The sequence below is a fragment of the Canis lupus genome, chromosome 15, assembly GCF_011100685.1.
Source record: "Canis lupus familiaris isolate Mischka breed German Shepherd chromosome 15, alternate assembly UU_Cfam_GSD_1.0, whole genome shotgun sequence".
Lineage (NCBI taxonomy): Eukaryota > Metazoa > Chordata > Mammalia > Carnivora > Canidae > Canis > Canis lupus.
Genome location: NC_049236.1, coordinates 36,546,762 through 36,572,736, shown reverse-complemented (window position 1 = coordinate 36,572,736; position 25,975 = coordinate 36,546,762). Strand labels below are relative to the sequence as shown.

General features: G+C 35.9%; 1 protein-coding gene across 15 annotated transcripts in view; it reads right to left on the bottom strand.

The window, feature by feature from the left end:
- CFAP54 (cilia and flagella associated protein 54) overlaps positions 1-25,975 on the bottom strand; it is a 297,401-nt gene that overhangs the window by 226,419 nt on the left and 45,007 nt on the right. For 9 of the 15 annotated variants that reach the window (XR_005370580.1, XR_005370581.1, XR_005370582.1 and 6 more), the window contains 6 exons: positions 25,236-25,386; positions 20,647-20,723; positions 14,756-14,884; positions 14,266-14,395; positions 8,073-8,159; positions 7,840-7,961 (listed from right to left, as the gene is read on the bottom strand). Coding sequence is in view for 11 of the 15 variants with exons in the window: in XM_038558716.1 (XP_038414644.1) it covers positions 7,840-7,961; positions 8,073-8,159; positions 14,266-14,395; positions 14,756-14,884; positions 20,647-20,723; positions 25,236-25,386 (696 nt within the window). In the remaining 4 variants the exon portion in view is untranslated. The remainder of the gene's footprint in view (positions 1-7,839; positions 7,962-8,072; positions 8,160-14,265; positions 14,396-14,755; positions 14,885-20,646; positions 20,724-25,235; positions 25,387-25,975) is intronic. The other 6 variants (XM_038558715.1, XM_038558709.1, XM_038558710.1 and 3 more) reach the window with 5 other exon arrangements.

Below are 25,975 nucleotides of genomic sequence, written 5' to 3'. Positions count from 1 at the left end.
CAGGGGACAGAGGCCTCACGGGGTCAACATCTCCCCCTGAGCCCAGCACCGGCAGGGGGCGGGGCAGCTCCCCCAGGTGCACACACCTGAGAGTCAGCACAGCAGGCCCCTCCCCCAGAAGACCAGCTGGAATGACAGGGGAAGAGCAAGTTCTTGACCAAGCAATGCTGGAAAGCTCCAGGGGAAGTCGATGCTTTACAGTATATAGAACTAGAGGATACCCCTCCTATTTTTTTTCTTCCTTTTTCCAATACAACTCACTTTTATATCAGACTATAAATTTCTAATTTTTTTTCTCTTTTCCCACCTTAACTACATATTTTATCACCTCTTCATTTTTAAGATTCTTCCTTTTTGACTTTCATATTTCTACAATTACAGGTCCTGGATATTTTCCACTTCTAGATTCCCTTCAACATACTCAACTTAATTTTGGGAGATATACAAGGTATGTTTTCTTGTTCTGTGTTGTTTTCTCTTCCTTATTTTGTTCTACAATGGCATAAGTTAATATCTTCTAAAACATGACCAGCATGCACCCAGAACCAAGTGGTATACTGTGCTGGTTCATTCTGTGAGATTCCTCATTCCCATTCTACCCCCCTCTTTTATCTCATTTATGTTTTGGTGGTCAATGTTGGGGCTTTCTACAAGCATTTCTGGTTTATATAAATTTGGGGCTGAGTATCTTCTAATATACAGAACTCAATATACTCAGAACCAACAGGATCACCCTCTAGGACCCCTCAGGTAGACTACATTCTCCCTCCACTACAACTTCGTCACCACCATCTCCCAATACCCCCCCTTTTTTTCTTCTCTTTACTTTTGCTTTTTTTATCTTTTATTCTCTTTTCTTTTTTTTTCTCTTCTTCTTTGGGATTCTTGGCCTTTTTTTTTTTTTTTTTACTACTTTGCTTTTAAAATTTGTTTTTCACTTTAGTGGTCCTTTTGTTTTATTTTGTTCTGATCTTTGTTTTCAATTTCTGGTCTCTGACCTCGTCAGAATCATCTAGAGTGAAATTTACTTAGGTTGTGGTTGATATTCTTGATTCACCCCACTCATACAGCCACTCTGCACTGAGCAAAATGACTAGAAGGAAGAACTCATCACAAAAGAAAGAATCAGAAACAGTACTCTCTGCCACAGAGGTACAGAATTTGGATTACAATTCAATTTCAGAAAGCCAATTCAGAAGCACAATTATAAAGCTACTGGTGGCTCTGGAAAAAAGCATAAAGGAATCAAGAGACTTCATGACTGCAGAATTTAGATCTAATCAGGCCAAAATTAAAAATAAATTAAATGATATGCAATCCAAACTGGAGGTCCTAACGACGAGGGTTAATGAGGTAGAAGAAAGGGTGTGCAACACAGAAGACAAGCTGATGGCAAGGAAGGAAGCTGAGAAAAAAAGAGAAAAACAATTAAAAGACCATGAAGAAAGGTTAAGGGAAATAAATGATAGCCTCAGAAGGAAAAATCTACATATAATTGGGGTTCCAGAGAGCACCGAGAGAGGCAGAGAGACAGAAAGCATATTTGAACAAATCATAGCTGGGATCCCTGGGTGGCGCAGTGGTTTGGCGCCTGCCTTTGGCCCAGGGCGCAATCCTGGAGACCCAGGATTGAATCCCACATCGGGCTCCCGGTGCATGGAGCCTGCTTCTCCCTCTGCCTGTGTCTCTGCCTCCCTCTCTCTCTCTGTAACTATCATGAATAAATAAAAATTTAAAAAAAAAAATATGAACAAATCATAGCTGAGAACTTCCCTAATTTGGGGAGGGAAATAGGCATTCAGATCTAGGAGATAGAGAGGTTCCCCCCACCAAAATCAATAAAAACCATTCAATACCTTGACATTTAATAGTGAAACTTGCAAATTCCAAAGATAAAGAGAAAATCCTTAAAGCAGCAAGAGGCAAGAGATCCCTAACTTATATGGAGAGAAATATTAGATTAACAGCAGACGTCTCCACAGAGACCTGGCAGGCCAGAAAGGGCTGGCAGGATATATTCAGGGTCCTAAATGAGAAGAACATGCAGCCAAGAATACTTTATCCAGCAAGGCTCTCATTCAGAAAAGAAGGAGAGATAAAGAGCTTCCAAGGTAGGCAGAAACTGAAAGAATATGTGACCACCAAATCAGCTCTGCAAGAAATATTAAGGGGGACCCTGTAAAAGAAAGAGGAAGCCCAAAGAAATAATCCACAAAAACAAGGGCTGAATAGGTATTACAATGACAAAAATTCTTATCTTTCAATAGTAACTCTGAACATGAATGGGCTAAATGATCCCATCAAAAGACATAGGGTTTCAGACTGGATAAAAAAGCAAGACCCATCTATTTGCTGTCTACAAGAGTCTTTTAGACTCTTAGTCTCATTTTAGACCTAAGGACACCTCCAGTCTGAAAAGGAACGGTTGGAGAACCATTTACCATTCAAATGGTCCTCAAAAGAAAGCTGGGGTAGCAATCCTCATATCAGATAAATTAAAGTTTATCCCAAAGACATGAAGAGGGACACTATATCATACTTAAAGGGTCTATCCAACAAGACCTAACAATCATGAATATTTATGCCCCTAATGTGGGAGCTGCCAAGTATATCAATCAATTAATAACAAAGTAAAAACATACATATTATTATACACTAATAGTAGAGACTTCAACATGGCACTTTCTGCAAATGACAGATATTCTAAGCACAACATCACCAAAGAAACAAGAGCTTTAAATGATACACTGGATCAGATGGATTTCACAGATATATATAGAACTTTCTATCTGAATGCAACTGAATACACATTCTTCTCAAGTGCACATGGAACTTCTCCAGAACAGACCACATACTGGGTCACAAATCAGGTCTCAACTGATACCAAAAGATTGGGATTGTCCCCTGCATATTTTCGGACCACAATGCTTTGAAACTACAATTCAATCACAAGAAGAAATTTGGAAGAAACTCAAACACATGGAGGGTAAAGAGCATCCTGCTAAAAGATGACTGGGTCAACTGGGAGATTAGAGAAGAATCAAAAGTATTCATGGAACTAATGAAAATGAAGATACAAGCATTCAAAATCTTTACGATATAGCAAAAGCAGTCCTAAGAGGGAAATACATGCAATACAAGCATCCCTCAAAAAAATTGGAAAAAACTCAAATACACAAGCTAACCTCACACCTAAAGGAACTGGAGAAAAACACTAAATAAAACAAACCTACACCAAGCAAAAGAAAAGAGTTAATAAAGATTCAAGCAGAACTCAATGAAACAGAGACCAGAAGAACTGTAGAACAGATCAAAAAAACAGGAGTTGTTTCTTTGAAAGAATTAATAAGATAGATAAACCATTAGCCAGCCTTATTAAAAAGAAAAAAAAAGACTCAAATTAATAAAATCATGACTGAAAGAGGAGAGATCACAACCAAGGAAATACAAACAATTTTAAAAATGTATTATGAGCAGCTATATGCCAATAAATTAGGCAATCTAGAAGAAATGGACACATTTCTGGAAAACCACAAGTTACCACAACTGGAACAGGAAGAAATAGAAAACCTAAACAGGCCAATAACCAGGGAGGAAATTGAAGCAGTCATCAAAAACCTCCCAAGACACAAAAGCCCAGGGCCAGATGGCTTTCCAGGGGAATTCTATCAAACCTTTAAAGAAGAAACAATACCTATTCTACTAAAGCTGTTCCAAAAGACAGAAAGGGATGGAATACTTCCAAACTCGTTTTATGAGGCCAGCATCACCTTAATTCCAAAACCAGACAAAGACCCCACCACAAAGGAGAATTATAGACCAATCTCCCTGATGAACAAAGATGCAAAAATTCTAAACAACGTACTAGCCAATAGGATCTAACAGTACCTTAAGAAGACTATTCACCATGACCAAGTGGGATTTATCCCTGGGATTCAAGGTTGGTTCAATGCTCGTAAAACAACCAACATGATAGATGATATCAACAAGAGAAAAAACAAGAACAATATGATCCTCTCAATAGATACAGAGAAAGCATTTGACAAAATACAGCATCCATTCCTGATCAAAACTCTTCAGAGTGTAGAGACGGACAGAACATTCCTCAGCATCTTCAAAGCTATCTACAAAAAGCCCACAGCAAATATCATTCTCAATGGGGAAACACTGAGAGCCTTTCCCCTAAGATCAGGAAAGCGACAGGGAAGCCCACTCTCACTACTGCTATTCGACATAGTACTAGATAGTCCTAGCCTCAGCAATCAGACAACAAAAAGAAATAAAAGGCATCCAAATTGGCAAAGAAGAAGTCAAACTCTCCCTCTTCGCAGATGACATGATACTGTACGTAGAAAACCCCAAAGCCTCCACCTCAAGACTGCTAGAACTGATATAGCAATTCGGCAATGTGGCAGGATACAAAATCAATGTCCAGATATCAGTGGCATTTCTACACACTAACAATGAGACTGAAGAAAGAGAAATTAAGGAGTCAATCCCATTTACAATTGCACCCAAAAGCATAAAATACCTAGGAATAAACCTAACCAAAGAGGTAAAGGATCTATACCCTAAAAACTACAGAACACTTCTGAAAGAAATTGAGGAAGACACAAAGAGATGGAAAAATATTCCACGCTCATGGATTGGAATAATTAATATTGTGAAAATGTCAATGCTATCCAGGGCAATTTACATGTTTAATGCAATCCCTATCAAAATACCATGGACTTTCTTCAGAGAGTTGGAACAAATCATCTTAAGATTTGTGTGGAATCAGGGGATCCCTGGGTGGCGCAGCGGTTTGGCGCCTGCCTTTGGCCCAGGGTGCGATCCTGGAGTCCTGGGATCGAATCCCACGTCGGGCTCCCGGTGCATGGAGCCTGCTTCTCCCTCTGCCTATGTCTCTGCCTCTCTCTCTCTCTCTCTCTCTCTCTGTGACTATCATAAATAAATAAACATTAAAAAAAAAAAAAAAGATTTGTGTGGAATCAGAAAAGACCCGAATAGCCATGGGAATATTGAAGAAGAAAACCAGAGCTGGGGGCATCACAATGCTGGATTTCAAGTTGTACTACAAAGCTGTGATCATCAAGACAGTGTGGTACTGGCACAAAAACAGACACATAGATCAATGGAACAGAATAGAGAAGCCAGAAATGGGCCCTCAAGTCTATGGTCAACTAATATTTGACAAAGCAGGAAAGACTATCCACTGGAAAAAGGACAGTCTCTTCAATAAATGGTGCTGGGAAAATTGGACAGCCAATGAAGTAGAATGAAACTAGACCATTCTCTTACACCATACACAAAGATAAACTCAAACTGGATAAAAGATCTAAATGTGAGACAAGAATCCATCAAAATCCTAGAGGAAAACACAGGCAATACCCTTTTTGAACTTAGCCACAGCAACTTCTTGATACATCTATGAAGGCCAGGGAAACAAAAGCAAAAATGAACTATTGGGACTTGAAATCCAGATAAAAAGCTTCTGCACAGCAAAAGAAACAGTCAACAAAACTAAAAGACAATGTACAGAATGGGAGAAGCTATTTACAAATGACATATCAGGTAAAGGGCTAGTATCTAAGATCTATAAAGAACTTATTAAACTCAACAGCAAAGAAACAAACAATCCAATCATGAAATGGGCAGAAGACATGAACAGAAATTTCACCAAAGAAGACATACACATGGCCAACAAGCACATGAGAAAATGCTCTGCATCACTGGCCATCAGGGAAATACAAATCAAAACCACAATGAGATACCACTTCACACCAGTGAGAATGGTGAAAATTAACATGACAGGAAATAACAAATGTTGGAGAGGATGCGAAGAAAGGGGAACCCTCCTGCACTGTTGGTGGGAATGTGAACTGATACAGCCACTCTGGAAAACTGTGTGGAGGTTCCTCAAAGAGTTAAAAATAGAGCTACCCTACAACCCAGCAATTGCACTGCTGGGGATTTACCCCAAAGATACAGATGCAGTGAATGACTGAGACACCTGCACCCCAATGTTTATAGCAGTAATGTCCACAATAACCAAACTGTGGAAGGAGCCTTGGTGTCCATCAAAAGACGAATGGGTAAAGAAGATGCGGTCTATGTATACAATGGAATATTACTCAGCCATTAGAAACGACAAATACCCACCATTTGCTTCAACGTGGATAGAACTGGAGGGTTTTATGCTGAGTGAAGTAAGTCAATGGGGGAAGGACAATCATTATATGGTTTCACTCAAACAGGGAATATAAAAAATAGTGAAAGGGATTATAGGGGAAAGGAGAGAAAATGAGTGGGAAATATCAGAGAGGGTAACAGAACATGAGAGACTCCTGACTCTGGGAAACGAACAAGGGTTAGTGGAAGGGGAGGTGGGCAGGGGTGACTGGGTGACGGGCACCGAGGGGGGCACTGGACGGGATGAACACTGGGTGTTACACTACAACATATGTTACATATGTTGGCAAATTGAACTCCAATAAAAAATATACAAAAAAATTTAAATAAATAAACACCTTGAAGGCATCACTTCCCTCCCTACTCAATCTGCACCCATTTTTATCATGAACTTTTTTAACCCCTACTTTCATGTGTAAAAGGCCAGCCCTGTACAAATCTCTGCTGTCACAGCTACTAAAAATAGTACCCCAGGGTAGTGCCATACAACTGTGCAGATGGGGCCCAATATAAACTCATAGTCTCCAACTTCAGCTAGAACTCTCTGCTGACCAGTACTTTACCTTGGGAGTCAACTCCCTCATCCGCTCCTTGTCCATTCCTCACCACTCTCTAATCGTCTTCTCCTATCTCAGTCTGACTATCCACTCTCATTCCCCATTGCTGCCACCATAGCCTTGCCTCCTACTTTATCAGATGATTGACATCAACTCAACTCCTGCCTCCACACCAGTAGACTTAATCAAATCCACATCTGTCTGTTCCTCCTTCCCTTTTGTAGCAGAGGATAAGGAGTCTGCCCTGCAGCCTACCCTCCACTGAAGACGAATCACTTCATCTGTGTTTTCAAACTCATCTCCTTCCCTCTTCTAATAGGACTCTGCTCTATTATTAACCCTTCTCATATTTTCAATTTCTCTCTTTTCTTCTGGCTCTTCATACTCATTATATAAATATGCTAAACTTTTTCTCTTAAATTCTTCTTAATCTCTGTATCCTCTCGCTTTGATCCACTTTTTTCTTTCTCTTATCAACTAAACTATTTGCAGCATTATTCTCTACTTCACCATGCGCCATTTACTCAGCAAATACATCATATTTTTGTGGGTAATACACAGGGACATTTTTAAAATCCACTAGCTTGAAATGTGACTGCCTTCAAGAATTTAAACTCTAAAATCAACACACAATGAATTGGCAAGAAGACAGAACAATTTCTAGGCCAGAGTAAGATATAAATTAGCAATATCCAACTGAAAGAAGGCATCTGACCAATGGACTTGTAGTAATTTAATTCCTTAGTAAGAAATCCATTATGCTAGCATAGTGTCACTTAAACTCTGTAGTTTCTCTCATTTTTAATCCTTCTGATTTTATTTGGCTTCCAATGTTAGTTGCCTCTACAGAGAGAGAGCACAGAGAAAGTATCTCTCATTTCAGGAGAGTTCAGGACTGGCAATATAGATTGGTTCCCCTGTTCAGAACTGTTCTACTTCCCCAAGAGAGAACTGAATATAGGGAACCTGAAAGTTCATAATCTAATGTTAAGAAACAACACATTACTTTTAGCAAAGTGAACTAAATCATTCATTTAACAAAGGTTGTATATCAGGACAAAAAAAAAAAAAAAGAATGGCATGTTGTTACCACCAAAAAGTTGTGTGAAAATGTAGAGGTTGCATCTTTCTCAAATATTAGAAGAGCTTTCTGCATCAAGTAAATTGCTTTGGATAACTTATTCTTCTTTATTTTACTCATTACACTCAATTCTGAAATAGAAAACAAACATTTTACCAAAAGGGAAACATTAAAAACTATCTTTAAAAGTTTTTGGAAAAAAAAAAGTTTTTGGAAAAACAGTTTATCCCAATTTTAATTACCTGTAAAACAGTCATTGCTTGTAGGTTGTTTTAGCTTTTCTGGACCTTTGATAGACATAGGTTTGCTATCAGTTGGAGTCTGCAAAACTGAAGGAGGAGATTGCCATTACAATTAGATTCACATTCAAGAAAGGAAATATTTTCTAAACATTAAAGGGTAACTATTTGTAAAATTACTGCTTCTTCTCATATGCCATCTTTTTTTTCATTAATAGATAAAAATTCAAAGAAATCTACTATAATGCAGTTTTATTGACAAATTCTCTTTTATTTGCCACAGTATGCCTAAGTACATCAAAAATATTTAAATTATAAAAACATTTGATTTTCTATCTCATCTTAAATAAAATCATCTTGAAAGCTTACAAATAGGATCCAATCTGCTTTTGTTCACTTTCCCTTTTCATAAACTTTTAAGAACTGCTTCATCTATGGGCCCCACAAGAACTCAGAGCATTCCCTGAAGACCTCCACTCTCCTCTTTCAAGAATTTAAAAAAAAAAGAAAAAAAAGAATTTCAACTAACACATAAATTATTGCCAGTTGACTATGGACAGTGAGAGATCCTGGTATATAGCTGGGACAACCACCATAATGGCCCAGGAAAGAGAGGATGATGGAGAAGAGAGTAAAAGTATGCTGCCCCAGGAAGATGGACAATGTTACACTAATTCTTGATTTTCTGGGTATAGTCCCCAAGAGACTTGGCAATATTATTCTGTCCTTGGAGGTATGTGAAGGTACTTAGAGTAACCTTACAACAAACCCCTTTTATTGAGGTTGAATTATTTGTGCTAACGCCATTGACTGATAAAAAGATGCCACTAGACACCATTAAAGGATATAAGGCTTCTTTAATGGTGAAAGATAAGGGAATTTATCTATATGGCGACAGCAACACAAAGCAGAAAATAATGCATCATGTCTCAGTACCTGGGGTATTATAATTGCTAATTAAACGATAGCTCTCATGATTATAATCGTGAGAGATAAGGATGCCCAACATAGATAAGTCATATCTAATGCCACTGCCATCAACATGCAACCATTGTAAAGTTCTTGAATAAGAATGACAAAAGGGGCACCTGGGTGGCTCAGTTGGTTGAGCATCTGACTCTTGAGTTCAGCTCAAGTCATGATCTCATGAGTGGAGCCCCATGTCAGGCTCTGCACTGTGCATGGAGCATGCTAAGGATTCGCTCCCTCTCCCTCTACCCCTCCTCCACTTCTCTCAAAAATAAAGGAGAAAAAAAGAATAACAAGTGGTATTTAGGCAACATTAGTCTGAAACTACTAAGTAAGTTTAGGATTTCTTGCATGCAACAGCATGCAAGAGTGAAGAAAGGAGGAAAAAATGAAAATCTGTATTAGGGTGATAGTTCAACAAGCAGACAAAAACATCAAGAAGACCCAGAGATACAGCAAAGGAATAATAACTAATTCTATTTAAATCTGAGCTCATATCTACAATCAGTATTGTTAAATGGTCTCTGATAAAAACTCAGAGGATCACTTGGTCTTCAAATACTTATGGATGACAATTAGAGAATGAACTAGCATAGTAATTCTGTAAGTAAAGAGACCCCACTTCATTACAGAAGATAATACAGTCATTAAGTGAGAATTATAGTTTTCTTAAGGAAAATCTGACACATAAATGCCATTCACATTTGGAAATACATTTCTAATTCAAATAATTTTAAATAAAAAAATATTCAAGGTTATTATTCTAAGAAGCCCTATTGAAAAACTATATATGATGACACAGAGATGTTTTCATTTTTAGTTGCTTCCCTCTATATCCAGGAGGTCTTTTGAGAAACAGTCTTTGAAATAGTATAAATATTAAAAATAAGGTATAAACCGATGAAAACTATAAAAGGATAAAAGAATGGGAAATAAAGGAAATTCTATATAAACAGAATGCAAATACAAACAAGTTCTAAGTATATATCAACTGGGAATATAACCATACAAAAAATAAAATTAATTCAAGTGAATTTGAACACAGTTCTCTAATGTGTGGCATATTCTAAAGATATAATGTGAACTGCAAAGAAATCCTAAACTTACTTAGTAGTTTCATTGTTAATGTTGCTATTGTTTGAATAATTCTGAAAATACTTTGTTAATATGATAGGATAAAGCAAATGTTATTACATCGATACTATTGGGAACCAGTGTGCTCAACATGAGAGAGAGTAAATACAAAAATGAAATGTGGAACTTTGGATTTTCAAAGTGTTGGACTTGGAATTGGTGATATCAGAAAGAACTTGCAGTGTGTGTGTGTGTGTGTGTGTGTGTGTGTGTGTGTGGTAAGTCTAGAACATTTAGTTATACAGCAAACAAAACAAAAACCTGCTCAAAGAATAATGGGGACATATCAAAAAACACACAATCCAGTTTGAGACTTCCCATGGTAAAATGTGTGACTTTGAACATGAGAAGAACAATGATAGTAACTGATTATAAATGATTTAATAAAAACAAAACTCAGTCCATAGTATAACACCACAAATTAGAAGAGCCAAAGTGGACAGCTCTTCTTTACAAAGAAGGGCAGCAAGTATATTTAGAAGGAATAGTTCAATTAGAAAATCACTGTGCACAACCATTGTAACAACTAATTCTGCAAGGATCACCAACAGAAGTTAAAACCATTGGGTGAAAATCTGTTGGGGAATAGGACATTTATTCCATCTCAAAGCATCACCTGACAATACCAATTATTTTGTCATTATGCAGAGGGAAAGATGCCCTTACCGTGGAGAAATCTGGTAGACACCACCTTAACAAAATAAAAACTGTCTGCCTCATCAATGATAGGACAAATAAACAATATGTGCAGCCTAATGTGATACAACGGTATCTAACAACATCACCTATGTAATCATGAAGAAACTACTAGGAAAATTCAGATTGTAGAATGTTCTAGAAACACAACCTCAAAAATGTGTCATAAAAGAAAAAAAGTGAGTTATTATTCTAGATAAAAGAAGAACAGGACAGAGAGGTGATGTCAGCATAATGGCAGCATAAGACATCCCTTCCCCCCACACACAATCTGTAACAAAAATTCAGCATCCATTCATGGACAAAAAAAAAGCACCTGAGAAAGAAAAGCCAAAGTAGAGACATCAAACTTCCTGATTTTACACTATACTACAAAGCTATAGTAATTAAAACAGTATGGTACTGGAATAAAAATAGACACATAGACTAACAGAACAGAATCAAGAGCCCAGAAACAAATTCATGCATATATTTCCAATTAATATTAGACAATGAAAAATACTTAATGGGGAAGAGACAGTCTCTTTAATAAATGATGTTACAAAAAAAAGGATATCCATATGCAGAATGAAATTGAACTTGTTTTATACTACTCATAAAAATTAACATGAAACAGATTAAAAATTAATCATAAGGACTGAAACCATTTAATTTCTTTAAAAAAATCAAAAATAGAACTACTATACAATCCAGCAATCCCCTTCTGGGTGTATCTCCAAAGGAAATAAAAATAAGATCTCAAAGAGATACCTGCACTCCCATGTTCACTGCAATATTATTCACAATGGCCAAGATATGGAAACAACTCAAATGTCTGTCAACTGATGATTGGATAAAGAAGATGTGAGATAGATAGATAGATAGATAGATAGAGAGATAGATAGATAGATAGATAGATAGATAGATAGATGATAGATAGATATCGTGGAATATTATTTCATGAATATTATTCAGCCATTATTATTCAGAAAGAAGGAAATCCTGCAATTTGCAATAACATGGATGGATCTTGAGGACATGATGCTGCTAAGTGAAATAAGACAAATACTGTATGACATCACTTAAATGTGGAATCTAATAAAGCTGAAGTCACAGAAACAAAGAGTAGGGGGGTGGTGATCAGGGGCTAGAGAGGAAGTGGAAGGGGATGAAGATATGTCAGTCAAAGGATACAAACTTTCAGTTATAAGATGAATAAGTTCTAGGGATCTCATGTACAGTATGGTGATTATAGATCATAATACTTGAAAGTGGCTAAATAAGTAAATCTTAAATCTTCTTACCACAAAACAGAATTGGCAATTATGTGATATGATAGAAGTGTTAACTAATGCCCTGCTGGTAATCATTTTGTAATATATTAGTGTAACAAATCAACACATCTGTACACCTTAAACTTACACAATGTTATTTGTCAATTATATCTCAATAACCTCGGGGGGGGGGGGTTTGCACTCAAAAATTAATTAACTACCATTTGATTAAACCTATTTAGTTGTATATATGATGTGACATCTAAATGCTTTATTTTTCTTAGGTTTTTATTTGAATTCCAGATGGTTAACATACAATGTACTATTAGATTCAGGTATACAATTTAGTGATTCAACACTTACATACAACACCGGGTACTCATCCCAAGTGCACTCCTTAATTCCCATCATCTATTTAACCTATTCCTATCCACCTCCCCCTGATAATCATCAGTTTGTTCTCTAAATATATGCATCAGTTTGTTCTCTAAATCATCAGTTTCTTCTCTAATCATCAGTTTGTTCTCTAAAGAGTTCTCTAAAGACTCTTTAGAGACTCATTGAGGACATGATGCTAAGTGAAATAAGACAAATACTGTATGACATCACTTAAATGTGGAATCTAAGAAAGCTGAAGTCACAGAAACAAAGAGTAGGGGGATGGTGATCAGGGGCTAGAGAGGAAGTGGAAGGGGATAAAGATATGTCAGTCAAAGGATACAAACAAAAGTCTAATTTACAAATTAGAGTCATCAGTTTCTTGGTTTGCCTCCCTCTTTTTTCCCCTGATTGTTTGTTTTGTTCCTTGAATTCCACAAGTGAATGAAATCATATGGTGTTTGTCTTTCTCTGACTTATTTCATTTAGCATAATACACTCTAATTCCATCCAAATCATTGCAAATGGCAAGATTTCATTCTTTTTATGGCTGAGTAATATTCCATTCTGTGTGTGTGTAAGTATATATATATATTCTTTATCCACTCGTCATTTGATGGACATTTGGGCTCTTTCCATAATTTGGCTACTGTTGATAATGCTCCTGTTATAAACATTGGGGAGCATGTATCCCTTCAAATTAGAATGCTTTAGACAGAAATCAGAGGTCATATTAGAATGGAACACTTCGTTCTATTCTATAATGAGTAATTTATAATGAAGTAGTTGTTAAATACTGGCTATATAATCATGCCAAACATAACTTGGCTTTATCAAAATTTAACTTCAGTTTTTATACATAATAATGTTAAATTTTATTTTGAAACTCAAGTAAATGTATTATCTGTATGTACACTAGTATTACTATTGACATCTTTTTAAAAAATGTTTTGACCTGTTTAATAATGAGGCCAAGATAATTTAGATCCAAATCATGTGTGCTCTGACATTACTCTTAAAGATGTCTAAGTTCTTCAGTTGCTTCCAGGATAAATATAAATCCCTTAGCCATTCAAAATTTAACTTTGATCTATATCACTAGGCTTATCTGTGTCATCCTCTCAAGTGTGCTCTTCATTTTGGCCATAAGAGAATTCCAGCAGTTCCTAAATTGCACCATCCAATCATTTGCTTTCCAGCTTGCTAAAGGCTGTTTTCTCTATCCAAATAACTGTTTCCTTTTCGATCTTCTTCATAAAGATATTTACTAGCCTTCTAGTCAACTATCACTTCTCCCAGGAAGCCATCCCTGACTCTTGTTCATTAAAGATACTCCTCTTCTGTGTGCCCAAATAGTCTGAGTCTACTTCTGTTAACATTTATTAAGCTCAACTGTTACAATTGGCTTAGTTATCTAGAAGCTCAAAATTAGAGGCTGTATCTTATTTATACCAAACACAATATGATTCCGAGATCTTAGTAGGCACTCAATAATTATATATAGATTGAATTAACAAAATATTGATAATTTACTACACCTCAAACAAAATCAATTTAATTTTTTGGATGTGTACCAAGGGATTTGCTATGTGAGTTATAAAGCAATAATGAAAGGTATCTATTGATAGTAATCCGGGAAAAGAAAAGAATGAAATTTATCTGGAAAATACTAAGTCAACAAGAACATAATTTACAAATTAAATTGATTCTATTCTTGAACTCATCTTAAAATTGATGCAGAACAAATTATATGTTTTGAGGACTACTACCTTGCAATTGGTCAAGAAGCACAACAGCTATATGGTGCTGGGCTTGAATCAGTTCAAGATGCAAATCCATCATGAAAGTATTTGGTGTGACTGGTTTGCAAATGTCTCCATCTATATCCTGGGTGTACTTTGGTAGAATTGAAGTAAAAATAAAAACAAAATACAGTTATCAAAACATACTAAAAATAGCTCTATCCTAATTATCACTCAAGTTATCATTTTACACTAAGCCACTAAATTCTGTTCACTCTCAACTCTTTGCAATCTGATTCACATGCTAATAAACCTGCTTTTCAATACAGTGGCCTCTTTAATAACGAATTGAGAGACTCCTCACTCTTCTTGATTTCTTCTGGCAAGAGAGGAAGAGATTTCTGGTCTATGAGAGCAAGGTCACCACAAATCATGCTTTACGCACCTATGTGTGAAACCAGCCCTCTTTCTAGCTAAGTAACACTTAAATCTCATGTAAGAGTTTCCCATTTACCTTGGTATAGCAATGGTCAATCACTGATGATCCATCTGGCAAAGTACTTAACATGCAATTCAAATTTATTCCATCAATTGCTTTGTCAAGAAGTTCATAGGCCAAAAATAACTGTTCCACAGGTTTCTTCTAAAGTAATTTTATAAACAAAACAGAAATGTAACACTTAAGAGAAAATCATATACAACAATTCCAAACTTCTTTTATAACAATTCAAACCAAGTGACAAATTTAAAGAGTCTATCCAATATCAACAATGTTATATTTTTTACTAAATGTATGTCTTTGATTAAATGTGGAGTACTATTGATAAAAGTGAAATAATAAATACATTTCATTTTTCCGATTATAAGTTAAACTTTTTATAAACATGTATATATCTTCCTTTCATGGTTTTCAAAATTCTGAGTGTACCAAATGTATAGGTAAATTTTTAAAATATAACTCACAAAATGTGTCGTTTTCACACATTTCATTTTGAAAGTTTGTTTTTTAAATCTCAGAGCTGGAAATTTAGATGTAGAGGCCATCAAATCCAATGGCATATATCATGATTTTCATTGCATATATCATGATTTTCATTGTATTTCACGAAATACATTTTCATTCTAATTATTCTCACAGAGAAACAAATATAAAATAATATAAAAGGCATCAGCTTTGTTCAAACTTCCAAATTTCCCATATTTCTCGAGAAAATTTTTAGGAAATAAAGCAAGCACAAACATGGAGATAACTGAAATCCTCTATAGACTGCCCACAATGACAATCCTTTTCTCTGCTCCTAAAAAAAGCCACTGTGCTTTGGTTTTTACCATTCTTTTGTGTGTTTTTAAACTTTTACAATGTGTGTATCCATTAACAATATGCAGTACTGCCTGCATATTTTTTAATTCTGTCAGAAAATTTTGCAATCCACTTTATACATTCAAACATATGTTGTTGAAACTTTTTCATGCTGGTATATGCAACTCAATGTGTCAGAGTTTGGTTAACAACACAGAACAACTCTAGATACTCTTAAGCAGAAAGGGATTTGATACACAGAATTAGAGGTGTCTGTCACTGTTGGAAAGCCAGGGGGAGCAAAGGCCAAGAAAGCTGCCAGTGACAAGTCTGCTGCATGCAGAAGCCTCTGTGAATCTAAGAATCAAGGAGGTGGCTGACAACCACCACAAGTGACTGCTACACCAGATCAAGCGAATTGCAAGAGCTTGCTCAGCAGGGCTGGTCAATTAACTTCTTCCATCTGCCACTGCCAAATAAGAACTGTCTTCCCTTCATTATAAATTCATGCAAATGTGCCTCATCGGAAGACTAAGGTAGAACCACATGGAAATGAGATGCTAGGAAATGCAGTTCCAGCTTTTCCCCTGTGACACAAAGGTGGCTAAAGAAGGGAATGGCAGTGATGCCAAGCTGACTCTAGTTCAAGCCCACACTAATTCGCTCATCCTCACAGCCACAATGAAATGGTGCTATGCTGAGGAATATGTCACAATCTATTTATCCACTCTTCAGATAAGTATTTAGATTCCTATTACTACAAATATATACAATGCATTGTACTAGTCTAGGGATCAAGTCAAGGTTGGTATTTGCTTTGCAGTCCTTATGCCTTTTTTTCTCTTTTCTTTCGCAGCTGACTGTCTAAGACCTCTAGGACATATTAAATAGAATAGATACTCTATGTTGTTACTTCAGTATAAAAGGACTGCTTTTAATCTTTTACTATAACATTCATTACAGGTCTCTGAATGATACCCTTTATGGGATATAGAAATTCTCCTCTATTCCTGACTTACAAGTTGTGTTTTGGGTTTTTTTTTTTTTTTTAAGATAGGTGTTGATTTTTGTCAAATGCTGTTGTTGCATCTTTTTATCTAGTGAGGCAGTCATATTTCTTCCTTTCACCTGCTAATGTGGTGTATTGCATTAGATTTTCTAATGTTAAATCATCCTTGTGTTCCTGGAATATATACGATTTGATTACACACATCCATTCCAAAGTATATAGATGTATATCTCCATTCAAGAATCACAGACATTGGAAAGGTCTCATGCAACTCAAGTAATATAAAGTCAAATAACAGACCTATGTGAAGGCTGGCCCAAGGTTATAAATCGTTAGGAAGAAAGACTTTCTTCCCACCCACCCACCTCTCACTACCCATGTTGAGAAACCTCCCCATACAAATAGGCAAATGTTTTTTTTTTTTTTTTCAGGTCTCCCTTTTCTAGAATATGGTCTTTTGGAAGTTATAATTTTAATGTGTGAGTCTCAGTTCCAAACCCCCATCTTTCATGTGCCCAAGCCTCATATCTTGTCACTAGATGGCTGTTAACCTGAGCTTTTTGGTAACCAAGCCTATCAACCAACTGCAGCATCTACTCATAAAATGACCATTCTAGTTTCCAGTTCCCCTTTTATTTTGGCCCCTAGAATTTATCTTACTTTCTTGTGAGCTTCACAATGTGTTTGAGGATATTTGTTCAATTCTGTCCAAAATTTCTAGGTGCTTTGTAGCAAGAGGGTTTTCACCTTACCCGATTTGCTGTTTTGCCAGAAACAGAAGTCTCTAAAGATGCCCTTTTAACACCAAAAAATTTCAAGCATTCCCCCCACATATACCTATATTCTATCATCAACATCACTACCATCACTATCATCTTTGTTATCTCTGTCATTATCATAACTAACATCTAATTAAACTATCTTCTAGATACTGGGCTAAACATAATAAATTTTTTAAATGCCATTATCCTATGAAGCAGATACCTATTAATTATTTTAATTTTATAATACATTTATTGAAAGAAATAGATGCTATGCATTTAGTAAACTTTTAAATAAATTCTGAATGTAATCACAATAAACACCTCATTTTTTAAAGAGCTGTATGTATATATGCAAGGTACATAATTCATCCTGCCTACAATTTCTGATAGGTGAGCATACAGATTTTGGATCCTCCTTACAATAAATTCTCACTCCTTCTCTCCACTTCACTCCAGATGGATCTGAGACCCTAAGATTCAGTGCTCTACATAAAACATAAGAGAAAAACTGAGTAGCTACCACGTGCCAGGTACTGGTTTCTGTAACATTACTAATACCTCATTTAAATGATATAACTTAAATAATATCGGTAGAATAGGTTCTACTGTTATTTTACAGATGAGGACATTTATTTTCAAACAGATGAAATAATCTGTTCAAGATCACATAGTCAATATTAGATTCCACTCTGGGTCTTCCAACACCAAGCATTGTGCCCTTAGGTCATACCAATGAACCACTTGTATTACGTCTACCATATGCCACAGTACAGCTGGGCAGGTTGCCTATTGCACAATTTTAGGGGGTGCCATTCATGCTGTTGTCATCACAAACTTGTATGTTCATTTTGGCAATTTCCCAGAAGATAGTAATAAATCATATCAAGGAAAGGGTACATTTTTCTAATTTAAATAAGAGTAGCAATAGTTCATAAAGGGTCTTCAGCTTCTTCATTTGGGAAAACTGCCACCTTCTATGAAACACATTTTATTTAGTGGCTCTAACTGCCAGAAATTTTCCACCTGAAGCCAAAATCCAGCACTTTGTAACTTCTACTACTGTTTTTATTCCTGCCCTATGAAGCCTCAGAGAATAAGTACTGGCCCACTCAGCCAGTGATTCTGAAATTCTAGTTTCCTTAAGAATCTACCTGGGGGATTTTAAGCGGAAAATACCTGGAATTATAAACTTTTAAGACTCCACAATTGGAAATTATAATCCAATATGCCTAAAGCGGAAAATAGGAAGCTGTATATTTAGCAAGCATTATAAGATCCCTGGAAAAAGCACTGGCAGCTATTATAAATAAGCCTCCTCAATCTCTTGTGAATTTAAATTTACTGTTCCCAATTTAAGATTTCTCAACTCTAGCTCTCTTAAGACACAATATTACATAAAGAACTCAAAATTGCATCCCTTAAAACCTATAATTAGAGGAAAGTAAATTCAGAATGATCCACCAGTCCTCCACTATATTCATGATATTTGATTGGTACCCAGTTATAAGATTGTATATTTTATGCATTAAAAAATATCTTTTATACCAGTATCCCGAAGACACTTTTTTTTTTTTAATCAAAAAGCAATGTACCATAGTGACTAAACACATGGATGTTGACAGCAACACACCTAAGTTCAAATCTACTTACTGCATGCAACCATGAGCAATTTGGATACAGCAGCAAAAATCATCAAGATGACTATACAAATCAACTGGAGTAAATCTCACAAACACAATACTGGGATAAAAAGCAAGCTGCAGAAGAATACACACACTATCTCACACACACACATATTTATATAAATATTTAAAAGCAATACTCCTTACTTCCTAGAATACACACATATGTAATAAAAGTATGCCTGGAATTTATCATCATTATATTTAGAATACCAGTTGCTGCTATGCAGGAGGAAAGGTGATATGATCAAAGGGGTTAGTGGAAGAGTTTCAACTGTACTAACAAGGTATTGTTTCATAACAGGAATTGGGCCTACCTTATAACATTCTTTATAATTTTATGTCTTATATTTCAAATTGATTTTTCAGAGAAAATACAGCAATTATGAGTATTAACATTTTGCAACAGGAAAAGTGCCAAGCGAAATGATGATAGAAAAAAACATCAAAATGTTGCTATGCTAAAAAATATTAAAAAGACTAGAAGAGAATATAAAAAATATTTCAATCCATATAGTGAAATTGCATATTTTCTCCCCTTTTTATATCTCTAAATATCCTCTAATGTTAATACAACTTTTGTAATTTAAAATTATAGTTTTTTAATTAATCAGGCAAACAAAAATAGAGATCACTGGCTTCCTCTATAGAAACGTATTTTTCAACAGTAGTCCACAAGCACTAGTGTCTTAAGTAGTTATTCCATAAGGGGTAAAATGGATTTTATTTTCAAATAATGAATATATAGTATTCCATCTCTTCTTGGAAAACCACAACGCTCATAAGCAAATGAATGCCTCTTAGAAGACTTACAGTAAAGAACGTATTGCGCTTAATCCAGAGTCACCCAAAGTTACCTGACTCTGGCATCCTTTTCTGAGGCATAGTATTAGCAACACATAGGACAGACTTGGCAAAATGCTATTCTAGTTCTTGTTTATAAATAAAAGAATGTTTATAACATATATGACGTGGTTCCCAAGACTCCCATTCAGATCTACAGAACAACACAATCCTCGATGGACAGAAATAATTCAAATATTTTATGAAAAACATAATCAAGAAGAGGAACGGCCAGGACACTTAGGTGGTTCAGTGGTTGAGCATCTTGCCTTTGCTCAGGGCATGATTCCGGTCCCGGGTCAAGTCCCACATCAGGCTCCCTGTGGGGAGCCTGCTTTTCCCTCTGTCTAATCTCTGCTTCTCTCTGTATCTCTCATGAATAAATAAATTCTTTAAAAAAAAATTCTCTTAAGGTAACAATTACTAAGAACTTGCCATGTGCCAGGGACTATTCTAAGTGTACTTTCAACAGGTAATAACTTATTGACTCTGTCAGAGGAATATGCTGAGCAGGACATCTCTGCTTTATGAGTCTATGAACCATAACACATTCAAAACTCCAACAGTAATTCTTTTAAGATAATTTACTAGGTTATTTTTAAAGCTGATTGGGATTTTTTTCTACAGTGAAAGCAAAAGGTAGAAAATGCCCCCTAGTTTTCAATGTAGATAGAAACTATAAATTCTCAAATATTAAATATTCAAAATTATTTCTATAATTAACCATTACACATTTATAAACTTAATATCATTTGAAAATCTAAATTCATGTTTTTAACCGTATTTTCTAAAATATTTTTGCAATACCTTTAATATGGGAAGAACGTCCACGCTCCCTTTCAAAACTCCAAGGAATTCACTAGTTCCTTTCCTGAAAGATATCTCTGTGGCGGGGAAAAAAGGAAAAGAAAGAAGGAAGAAATGAAAGGAACAGAAGAGAAAAGGAGGGAAGAGAAGAAGAAAGGAGGAAAAAAGGGTAAGCAGGAAGAGGAGGAGAGGGTAGGAAAGAAGAAACAGGCAAAGAAGGAAGGACCAGAGGAAGGAAGGAAAAAATGTAAACATAGCAGTGAATCACAATCCTAAAAAATGTTATGCTAAATTGGTTGCCCTTTTAATGACTCATGATTTTAGAAATGATTCAACACTTAGAAGTTGACAAAACACTAAACTATTTCTTCCATATAATTACATTTTGTTTTTATATGCTAATTTTATATGTCTTTATGTAAGTTAATTTTGGTTTTATATAAGTTAATTTAAGATCTTACAGTAAAACAATTAAAAATATTATTAACAAGGTAATATTATGGTAAAGAGACTGGTCTTTCTAGTCTGTAATGTCTATTGAAAAGCATTCATAAAACAATGTAAAAGCTTTATGAATTTGGACAAATATCAGAGAAGGCTGGTTTGAGTTAAAGGAATATAAATTATAAATATATGGTAATGCTAGTTTCCTATTTGAAAATGTATTCAATAATTTAAACTAAAGGGGCACCTGGGTGCCTCATTTGGTTAAGTGTCGTTTCAGCTCAGGTCATGATCTCAGGGTCCTGGGACTGAGCTCCACGTTGGGCTCCCTGCTCAGTGGGGAGTCTGTTTTTCCTACTCCCTCTGCCCACTCTTGCTTTCTCTCTCTCATTCTCTCTCTCTCTCTCAAATAAATAAATAATTTAAACTAAATAATGCATTACTTAATAAACAGTCCAATAAACATTTTGAATCATACTGGCATGATTAATACACAAGAACGACTTGTACTTTGTGCTTTATGTGCTAATAAGATGATGATAATAACAATGTTGGAAAGTTCTAAGAATTTATATACCTAAATGGGGACAACTCCTCACTACATAAATGTAGCTTTTTCTATTTATAAATGGATCATGTTCCAATATTGATTAGTATTTTAAAAATGAAATATTTTAGCAAAGAATCAGTAAATTGCATTTAGTTCATTTATAATTAAACAGTGTAAAATACAACAAAACAATAGTCTCCCAAAAGAAATAAGTAAAAAAAAAAAAAAAAAAACAATAAAATTGAATAAGAAATAGACTTTAAAAAAAAAAAAAGTAATCATTGGGCCTTTTGCTTTCAACAACAGGTAACCTGGAAAAATTCTCCTAACTAGAGCCCACTAGAAAAGCTGGAAAAAAATTTTTTTCTTCACCTGTAAGCAAAGAAGATCATGAAAATATAAATATAGAGCCAGGATCTTGAGAAAAGAGTATCATCTTGATCTTGGGAAGAGTGCCCAGGGAATAATATAGAAGGGCATTAGAGCTACCTTCCCAACTGAGGACTCTCTCATCAATTCTGGAGAAGAAAGCTGAGAAGCTGAGTGATGCTTCTGAGAGAACTAAAGCAACAGAGGTTAGTATCCAGGGCCACCAGGGTGAGAAGCCAGAAGGGGCTGTATCCTTGGAGTCAGGGTAAATGGAAAATAAGTCAACAAGAGAGCATCTCAGCTTCAAATTATCTTCATCTCTCAAACTGGACTAATGGGATCCTGGAGTTGTAGTATCTTCATGCACCTAGTAAAAGCAAGCATAAATCTTCTCTGGAAGAACATTAACCTTATCTAATGCTTCAAATTATCTCTATAAAATATTCAGCAAATATAATGTCTACCACACAATCAAAAATAATCAGAGTAATAGTTGATGAAGTAAGTTCTTCACTTAAGAATTCAATACAATAAGTGCAGAAGGAACAACAGAAGTTAGAAGCCCATTTTGGCTTCTCACTCTCACTCCTCTGGTAGCCTTCAATGAATGACAGATAAAAGTTGTATAAATATCTCAATCTCCCAGCTCTCTGGGGCAGGTTCTCCAGGTCTCTCATGGGAATAAGCCCTAAACCTACAACAGTGGCCTTCTCCTTAACTTACTATACCTTGTATTGCCTTCCTTTCCTTTTCTGTCTCACTCCACCACACCACAACCCTGCTTCTCTGGATAATATCCTAAATAAACTACTTCACTCAACAACTTGTCTCAGAATCTATATCTAGGGAAAACAACCTAGGAGAAAGGTCAGGCTAACAATAGCTAACCTCACTGGTAAGTCTTTATAACACAGCGTGTGGGATAATTAGGCATTATATGCCTTCTGATTCAACACAGCAGGGACTGAACAGCACCGCCTATGAAGTATTCTTGCCAAATGTATAAGATATTGGCAAAAAATCTTTTTGATAAGATATCACTTGAATCTAAGCAAGATTCTAGATCTAACTGCCAGGTAGAGAAACAAGTTAACACCACAAAGACACAAACAGCCAGATGCAGAATGTGAGGAACCCTAAAAGGTGATGAACCAGTGTCTTCAAAAAATAAATGGCTTGAAAAGAGGAGGAGGAAAGGAACTGTTATAGACTAGAAAGAGAGACTCAAGAAAAATGTAAGAAAGTAAAATATATGGGCTTGTTTGGATCCTGATTGGAACAAACCAACCTAAGATATTTTTTTTATTTTATTTATTTATTCATGAGAGACACAGAGAGAGAGAGAGAGAGGGGAGGGGGGGGCAGAGACATAGGCAGAGGAAGAAGCAGGATCCATGCAGGAAACCCAATGTGGGACTCGATCCTGGGAGTCCGGGATCTTACCTTAAGCCAAAGGCAGATAGATGCTCAACCACTGAGCCACCCAGGTGTCCCTAATCTAAGATATTTTTAATACAATCAGGGACACAGGAATTTTCCTCTAATTTTGTAAAGTATAATAAAAATGGCATTATAATTTTGTAAAACAAAACAAAATCTTTATCTGTTACATAGACAAACCAACACACATACACACACACACACACACACACACACACACACACACACATATTGGGGTATTTGATGGTGAAATGACATGATGTCTGCTTTAAAACACTCCAGAGGGAAAAACTGTGTTACAAAAAGAAATTAAATAAGATTAGCAAAATGTTCTGGATAATAGGAACATGGTAACTTATTTCTATATTTGAAATTCTGCATAATGAAACTTTAAAAAAAGGAAAAAGTGTTTAAGGAGAGGACATTTAAAAAAATAGGACTACAGACCATTGAATGTATTAGATAGTCAGACATCTTTAACCAGTAGTTCTCAAACTTTGATGTACACTGAGATCACCAGATATTGGGGATCCCTGGGTGGGTCAGCGGTTTAGTGTCTGCTTTCTGCCTAGGGCATGATCCTGGAGTCCTGGGATTGAGTCCCGCATCAGGTTCCCTGCATGGAGCCTGCTTCTCCCTCTGCCTGTCTCTCTTTCTCTCTGTCTCTCATGGATAAATAAAATCTTTTTTTAAAAAAAATCACCAGATAAAGTAATAAAGACTAGAAAGTCTCAGGCTAGATGAAGTAGGATAGAATCTGGGCCTTTGTATTTTTAACAAGTTCCCAAGTGATACTGATGCCAATCAAAATTTGAGAACCGTGGCTCTAAAATTCGACCTGCTAAAGCCACACTCAGCAACCCTGGACAGCAGATCCAGATCAGCACATCTCCGGGAAAACAGTTATAGCAATAATGACTTTACTACAGAGGCCCTCAAATGTCATACACGCTCTATAAGAGGGGTGAAGTAGGGAAGTAAACACCTACTAACCACACTCTGACCTCACTCCCTACATATGACGTACCTTATAAAACAGACAGTTCTGGGGTTAACGACACACTGAAGAAAGAAGGTGGTCAGAGCATAAGGCTGCCCTGTGAGAGAAGGAAACTTCTGGAAGAAGAATGCTGGCAGAAAGGGGCTGGAGCAGGGAAAGGATGGAGTGGGTGGGAAATGAGAACAAAAACGAGGAAGGTAAGAGGAAAGGGGAAAAAGAAAAGGAAAACAAAATAAATGAAGACAACAAATTTTAAAAGGAGGGAATCCCAAGAGAGGAGAGGATTAAAAAGGAGATAAAACGTAGAACACAGATTCGTTCAACAGACATTATTCAAGTTCCTGGTCTGTGTGGGGCAGTGTGGTGGCTACCAAAAATACAATGGCAAGCAAAACATAGTCCCCTCCTTCATGCAGCATGTTCTGCTGGGAAGTGGCAGAGGAGGAAAGGAGATAAAAGGGAGGAGAGAACAATAAAAAAGGAAGAATGGGAAAGCAGAAGAGAGGTGAAAGTAGTAACAAGGAATGGAGAAGGAGAATGCATGAATAAGGGGAAGGCAAAAGTCACTTATATGCGACGGAACCATAGAGCATATAACCTCTTTTTAACATCCCCCCGGTTAAATCTATATTATTTCTATCTTTGGTTATAAACCATCAAGGAAGCACAGTACTGAAATGCCTGGTTTCCATTAACACTAGTTATTCCTTATGCCAATTCATACTTATACATTCATATGTGTTTATGTATATTAATAACTTCATACTTTTTCACTCATTCCATTACCTAGAGATTTTTTAAATTTCTTTCGTGGGTTTCCTAATAACTCCAATATTTCACTTAATCTCAACGTAACCTCTGCCACCATCACAATGTCAATGTCTTCCATTTTATAGCAGTGAATTACTTCATTTATCTGCCACAGAAGATAAACCCACTAAAAAGAGAAAACATACAGCAAAATCAATTAAAAGTACATTACATTGTAGAGTCATATTTTTTTTAACTTAGGACTTCCATGAAGTCATCATCTTCTAAACATATGGGAATGTTAGGTATATACTCCCTTATTAGTACATCTTAATTATAAAGATCAATGATCCTAATCAATTTATTTGATTAGGATCCCAATCAATCCTAATCAGTTTATTTATATAAACTCATAAAGAAGATTCACCTAAGCTTATAATCTGCATATCGATAGCCATAATGGAAAATTTATCATTTTTTAAAATTATAAATTTTTTTAAAGTATCAGTAAAGATTATCAGTATCCTCAAAGTTCTCATTCTGCCTTCACAAAGCAGTTGTTAGGATCAGTATCAAAGTCCTCCAAAATAGTGAAGGAGAAGCAGGTGTTTCAGGCCTCATACTAGGTGTCTTGGAAGCTATCTTTCATGTCTATATCCCCAAAGCTTAGCACATAAAATTAGCCATCAGACTTTGGGAACTAAAATGAGGAAACAGCATTACTTTTTCATTTCATTACTTTTTCAGAGTACATGGTAAAACCAAGCCCATGTACC